This window comes from Aegilops tauschii, chromosome 5 (genome assembly GCF_002575655.3).
Source record: "Aegilops tauschii subsp. strangulata cultivar AL8/78 chromosome 5, Aet v6.0, whole genome shotgun sequence".
In the NCBI taxonomy this organism is placed as follows: Eukaryota; Viridiplantae; Streptophyta; class Magnoliopsida; order Poales; family Poaceae; genus Aegilops; species Aegilops tauschii.
The window spans coordinates 517173897-517181429 of record NC_053039.3 but is presented as its reverse complement, the minus strand read 5'-3'; the positions used below and the strand labels follow the sequence as shown (position 1 = coordinate 517181429).

General features: G+C 48.6%; 1 protein-coding gene across 1 annotated transcript; it reads right to left on the bottom strand.

Annotated features, from left to right (window-relative positions):
• Positions 1 to 6192: 6192 nt before the first annotated feature.
• Positions 6193 to 7278, bottom strand: LOC141023097 (uncharacterized). The gene has a single exon (XM_073499409.1). It carries the CDS (start codon positions 7276 to 7278, stop codon positions 6193 to 6195), a length of 1086 nt encoding a protein of 361 aa, XP_073355510.1.
• Between the last annotated feature and the right edge of the window lie 255 nt (positions 7279 to 7533).

Genomic DNA, 7533 nt, shown 5'->3' with positions numbered 1-7533 from the left:
TAAACTAGAATGATATGGACAATACAGTGACCATAGTACATAGATATATGTTTGTTTCATGCTGTTATCCTGTCCACCTTACTACTGAACCGGTTTACCAAAATGAGTTTGGTATACTACAAGCTAAACCTGTGATGTGTCTGCTTGTTTCTCTTGTAGTATGCAAACAGAATATTGGAGAAGAGCACCCCACTATGCAATGGTAGAGAAAGTAATGCAGATAAGGTTCAAGATAGTGAGACAACCCTGTTGGTCTCCAAGAAAGGTGATAAACGATCTTGTAGACAGTGAGAAAACCCCACAGTCCTGCGTTGATGTAGTGTTCGAGTTACTGGCCAGTACCGCTGGCACAAGCTCTTCGAACTCGCTGCCTGAATCACTTCGGCTTCTTCAGTCTCAGCTACAAGATGAAAGGCATCAGTCATCTGTGCTACGGCAAGAAGCCGAAGGACTGAGGAAGTCCCTGCAGAATTCAGATGCGTACTTTCTTGTGCAACAGCAAGCGCTGGAGGATTTAAGCGCCAAACAAGAGAAAGTTAATAAGCTTGCTAAGCATCTTGCCAGCATTATGGGTACCCAGGATATTGTTTCTTGAACTCTTCTGAAGTGGTTTCAGTTCTGGACTTGTTTTGCTGCGGCGTTTATATGCTGTTGTGTTCCCTATATTTGCACTGGTGGTGAACTTTGATGCCCAGTGGATGTAATATGTGTAATAGCCGTGATAGCCTAGCATAAGTTGCTTGCTTATTTATTTCCTTGTTGTCTTGTTTATTTGTTTGCTTGTAGTCAGTGCAGTTCTTTTTCCGCGGTTTGCTAGTGGCTGCAATAACCTATTTTTTAAAACTAGGCCACAATAACCATGGGCTGATATTTACTGTAGTGACACTGGGCCTCCTACGGGCCGTAGAAACAGTGGGCCTTCTACGGGCCGTAGAAACAGTAGGCCTTCTACGGGCCATAGAAACATTGGGCCTTATACAGGCCGTAGAAACAATGGGCCTTCTACGGGCCTATCATCAATGGGCCTTATACGGGCCGTATGATCGATTGGCCAAACATGGGCCAATAACAGGCCGCATTATGGCCGTAAACGGGCTAGAGTTGGAATCGTCCGTTCATGGGCCGACCATAACGGGCCATCGTTAATAGGCTGTATTTGATGACGCTATGAAAACGACCCAATGTATTAACGGGCCACAAACAGGCCGACTGTAACCACGGGCTGAATTTGGCCCACAAGCAGAAAATTACAGTAACGGGCCGTAAGTAAACGAATGCTCGAAATGAGCCCAAGAATAAATGGGCTCTGAGAAGGCCGAAAGATAACATGGGCTGGAAACGGCCCAACTGAATAACGGGCCATTAATGGGTATAAGGTGATACACTGTTCATTACGGGCCAGTTTCACCACGGGCCGTTAATGGGTCTAAAGTGATACACTGTTCATTGCGGGCCAGTTTCACCACGGGCCGTTAATAGGCCAAGAGTTACATATGGGCCGAAAGACGTCATGGGCCATACATGGGCCAGAAGTGAAAACGGGCTGGAATCATATTGGATGGCCCAGATGACGCTACTGGGCCTAATTCGGGTAGGGCGTAACGGGCCTTGGGTTAGCGGGCTGTAAATGGGCTATATGCGAACAGGCCGTTAACAGGCTTTCCATGGGCCGGCCTGTCACCTTTTGACCAAGTCAAACGGGCCGGCCTTTTCACAGGAATGGGCCTCTGTTGGGCCGGGCCACGTGTCGACGTATCATAGGCGCCTTCTGTCCAATGAGTGGATGACATCTGTCCCAACAATGAGCCGACACGTGTTTCCTCCAGCCAATGACGATTTTACACGTGGAAAATCCCCATTGGTCGGGGCTGTTAACGGGTTATCGGATCCAAAACCCGACCCGATAGCTTAACGGCGTTCCATTACGGTGGATGCCACGTGTCGGTCACCCTTGACGAAAGCACTTTTGTGACGTGCGATTTATCGTCATGGAAGTGGACACTTCCGTGATGATAATTTTGGTAATGTCATGGAACACTTCTACGACAGCACAGGTATGACTATCTTGATTCTGTCATAAATTTGTCATGGATGTACATGCATGACAAAAAACGCGACCTACTGTGACAAACACGTATCATCACGGAAGTGTATTTTTTTTGTAGTGGGAGGGCTTCTACATCAACACCATAGCCCCTCCGATGAGTTGTGAGTAGTTTACCACAGACCTTCGGGTCCATAGTTATTAGCTAGATGGCTTCTTCTCTCTTTTTGGATCTCAATACAATGTTCTCCCCCTCTCTTGTGGAGATCTATTCGATGTAAACTCTTTTTGCGGTGTGTTTGTCGAGATCCGATGAATTGTGGGTTTATGATCAAGTTTATCTATGATAAATATTTGAATCTCCTCTGAATTCTTTTATGTATGATTGAGTTATCTTTGCAAGTCTCTTCGAATTATCAGTTTGGTTTGGCCTACTAGATTGATCTTTCTTGCCATGGGAGAAGTGCTTAGCTTTGGGTTCAATCTTGCGGTGTCCTTACCCAGTGACAGAAAGGGTTGCAAGGCACGTATTGTATTGTTGCCATCAAGGATAAAAAGATGGGGTTTATATCATACTGCATGAGTTTATCCCTCTACATCATGTCATCTTTCTTAATGCGTTACTCTGTTCTTTATGAACTTAATACTCTAGATGCATGCTGGATAGCGGTCGATGTGTGGAGTAATAGTAGTAGATGCAGGCAGGAGTCGGTCTACTTGTCACGGACATGATGCCTATATACATGATCATGCCTAGATAATCTCATAATTATTCGCTTTTCTATCAATTGCTCGACAGTAATTTGTTCACCCACCGTAATACTTATGCTATCTTGAGAGAAGCCACTAGTGAAACCTATGGCCCCTGGGTCTATCTTTTATCATATAAGCTTTCAATCTACTTTTATTTGCATCTTTACTTTTTGTATCTATATTATAAAATACCAAAAATATATTTATCTTATCATATTATCTCTATCAGATCTCACTTTCGCAAGTGGCCGTGAAGGGATTGACAACCCCTTTATTGTGTTGGTTGCGAGTTCTTTGTTTGTTTGTGTAGGTGTGTGGGACTTTCTAGGAGCTTCCTACTGGATTGATACCTTGGTTCTCAAAAACTGAGGGAAATACTTACGCTACTGTGATGCATCACCCTTTCCTCTTCAAGGAAAACCAACGCAAGCTCAAGACGTAGCACACCTCGCCACCTGATGTAGATGTATGTCGTAACTCTGACATGGGTGATGTGGGGGGAGGGGAATTGCAGATGGATGCGGCGGCCAGAGCACGCAAAAACCTAGATCTGCGGTACCGCATCATTCCCTCCCGCAACCCACCACCGCTGCTCGCTCCGTCGTGGACCGAGGCACTAGAGCTTGCGGACAGGTGGGGCCACGTATCGGACATGGCCGCCGAGAGACAGAGGCAGTGGCCAGATGGCTAAGCAGAGATGCTGGGTACATGGTTGGTGCGGGTAGATGGAGACGGCGGCGAGTCTGGCGCACGATCGCACGAAGAAAGAGAGCTGGGTACATGGAGTTTATTTTTTTTTTAAATTCAGTCACACCTTTATTTAAGCACCCCACACGGGGATTTCGTCCGAAATAGTCCGCAAAATAAAATCTGGGGGCACATGGAGTCACACCTTGCTTAACTTAGTTGAAACTGCTTCCCTAGCTAACAAGTGGGCAGCTTTATTAGCATCACGCCTAACCCACGAAATCTTCCAGCTCTCCCTCGAGGCCAGCAGACGCTTCACCTCCTCCACCACAGGCCCCAGCGGTGAGAAGTCCTTTTGCGTGCCTTGAAGTTTACATACGATCTCCTTGCAATCCATCTCGATATGTAGGTTGGCAATGTTCCGCTCCTCAGCCACCTATGCGGCCCTTCTGCATGCCAGGAGTTCAGTCCTTGCGTGGTCACTTCCCAGTGGAAGGACATGGCAAAGGCCTCCCAAGAAAGCTCCATCATGGTTCCGAAATACCAGCCCGGTTCCACCGCTGTCCCCCTTTCGATGTGGCTCCGTCGACGTTTACCTTCACCCACCCCTCCTCCGGGGGCCTCCATTTCTCCTTCACCGCCGGTGTGTTTTGCTTGCTCTTCCGGCCATGTATCGATTGCCACTCGCCCATTAGATGGAAGACTCTTTTTTCTATCATCTCTGCCTCCTCAATCCGCTGCCCATCGCGTGCATTATTCCCCGCTAGCCAGAGCGCATATGCACCCTGAACCATGATCGCTCGCTCGTCATCCGTAGCCTCCGCGAACCACGACATCAACCATCTCGACAACGCACTCTGGGAGCAAGCTGACTCCGGCGGGATCGCCACCGGTACCCCCAATTCCGACTGCATTATCTTCCAGAACTTAGCAGAATGATAGCAACCCCAGAATCTATGGTAGTTTGTTTCTTCCCGCCCACACGCAGTGCAAAAAAACCCTGCTTGATCTTCCTCCTTAATAGTTCCGCTCCCACAGCAAGCCCATTCCGAATCAACCTCCACATATGGATTTTAACTTTGCCCGACGCGATTGTGTCCCAAAGGCTGAGCCAAGACTTGTGATCCGCCACCCAGGATGAAGACTCCGGCCGTCCTGATCTTACCCTCTTCTGGCTCATGCGTAGATGGTATGCCGAGCGGACCATGAAGATACCATTCTTGGTGTAGTTCCAAGCTTGGTAGTCTTGCACCCCCGGTCCCCCAACTGGTATTTGAAGAATATCTTGAGCTTCATCCGGGGCGCACATTTCCTGCACTTTCCGTTTGTCCCATGAGAAGCCATCGACTTTGAGCAGATCCCCAACACGTGTAATACCTGCAATGTAGCTTTGGCCCAGTGGCTTGAGGCTACCGCTCCTTGGGAGCCAATTATCATGGTGGATCAATACTCGTGAACCGTCGCCAATACGCTAGATCAAGCCATCAACAAGGAGGTCGTGGCCATGCAAGATACTTCTGAAAGTGTATGATCCGCCGGCAGGGCACGTTGCATTAAGAATCGACCCATCGGGAAAATATCACGCCTTTAGAACTCGTCCACACAGCGAGTTTGGCACTTGCAGCAAGCGCCAAGCTGCTTTGGCAAACATTGCTTGGTTGAACGCTTCCGGGTCCCTAAAGCCCAGCCCTTCTTCATGCTTTCGCATGCACATTTTGTCCCACCCAATCCAGTGCACCTTCTTATGACCATCTGTTTCACCCCACCAGAAGTTTGAAGCAATAGATGACAGTTTCCCGCACATTTTCTTCGTGAATTGAAAACAGCTCATGGTAAAAGTTGGTGTGGATTGCAGTCCGGATTTGACTAAAACCTCCCTTGCCATTTTTTATAAACCTTGACCCTTCCATCCCGATACTTTGCCCTTAGCACTATCCTTGACGTACTTAAATGTACCATCCTTAGCCCTCCCCACTACCTCAGGGAGGCCTAAATATCATTCACTCAGGGCCTCCTCCGTTATTCCAAGCACATGCTTGAGCTCGTTCTTGTCTTCATCCGGGGTGTCTTTACCAAAAAAGATCGCTGATTTATGAAGGTTTACTTTCTGGCCCGATGCGGCTTCATAGTCATGCAATATGGAGTGTAGAGTCTCGAAATTTGCCCTTGAACCCTCCACAAAGACCATGCTATCGTCGGCAAACAGAAGGTGGGTGACCATTGGGCCACCACCTCCAAACGACACCCCCTTGATGTTTCCCTCTCTCTGAGCCTCCTTCAGTAATGCAGAGAAGCCCTCCACACAAAACAAGAATAGGTATGGAGAAAGCGGATCCCCCTGTCAAAGCCCTCTGGTGGGACCAAAACTCTCAGAGAGCCCACCGTTAAGTTTCACCGAGAATTTTGCAGACTTCACACATCTCATGACCATCTCTGTCCAGTGACCAGAGAAGCCAAACTTCAACAGCATCTGTTCAAGAAAATCCCACTCAACTCTGTCATATGCCTTCATCATATCCAGCTTGACCGCACAGATAGTTTTCCTCCTTTTCCTCTTCCTAATAGCATGGACACACTCATAGGCAACCAGCACATTATCAGTTATAAGTCTGCCTGGCACAAACACACTCTGCTCCTCAGAGATCATGAAAGGAAGAACAACCTTCAAGCGATTGGCCAGTGCCTTCGCCGCAATCTTATATAGTACGTTACATAAACTGCGCCAATAATTCAGGTGACTTTACTTTCAGGATCATTACAATTATCGTGTCATTGAAGCCATCGGGGGCCGCAGTTCCGGCGAGGAACTCACGAACCGCAGCACACACATCATCCTTAACAAGCGCCCGGTGGTGTTGGTAGAACATGGTCGGGAGGCCGTCCGGGCCCGGCGCCTTCATAGGCCCCATCTGGAAGAGAGCAGCCTCTATCTCCGCATCAGTGAACGGAGCATCAAGTTTTGCATTCATCGCCTCTGTCACAGATTCCTCAATGTGTTGCAGCACGTTTTCGCCATCCCTCGAGCCCTCAGAAGCAAATAAGTGCGCATAGAACTGGGCAGCCATCCTCCTCATCCCTTCATCATCCGAACACTTTGACCCGTCCTCACGCCGAAGTGCCTTGACTGTGTTCTTACGTTTTCGGTGTGAGGCATGGTTTTGAAAATAATTAGTGTTTTGATCGCGCTCCTGCAACCAGTCTACGCGCAAACGTTGTTTGTAAAACACCTCCTCTCTCTCATACAGCTCATGTAGTTGGTCTTCGATCTCCTTGATCTCCTGTCTATAGCCCGTCCTCGTAGCCCTCTCTTTTTCCTCGATCAGTTGCACTTTGAGATGCCCAATTTGCTTCCTGATAGAGCCAAAAACCCTTCGGCTCCACTCCTGCATGGATCTCGTGGCGGCCCGTAGGCTGTTGCATGTCGTCGCTAGCCGTCCTCCTCCGTGATTGGCTGCATGTGCCTCCTCCCATGCAGCGGCCACCATTGTCTCATACTGCTCATGACGCACCCACGCTGCCTCATACATGAATGGTCGCTGCCCGCGCTCGCCTTTGTCCCCGGTCGTTTTCAATGCTTTTATGACTAGCGCCTGATGGTATGATTCCTCCGTCATGACATGCATCACTTCAGTTGCCGGGAAAAGCTGAGCAAAATCCCCGTTGCACGTCGCCCGGTCCAGCCGTACATGTATATTCTCTGCACCCTCTCTCTTGTTGTCCCATGTAAACGGGTGCCCAGAGAAGCCGAGATCTGCCAAACCGCAGTCGGTTAGGCAGTCCTCAGAGTGTTCCATCTGTCCTCTATTTCTCGGATTACCACCTAGCTAGTTGCTCATCCTGGCTTCGAGCCTCATTGAAGTCGCCCGCGCATAGCCATGGCAAGTTATCCTGGGTATGAAGATAGCGCAGTGCATCCCATGTCCTCGATCTTTTATCCACACATGGCTCTCCATAGCTTCCAGTGAATCTAAAGGAGGCTCCATCACACGCGATCGTAGCATCTATGTAATATTGGCACCACGGCTTAACTATGACCTCAATATGATCTC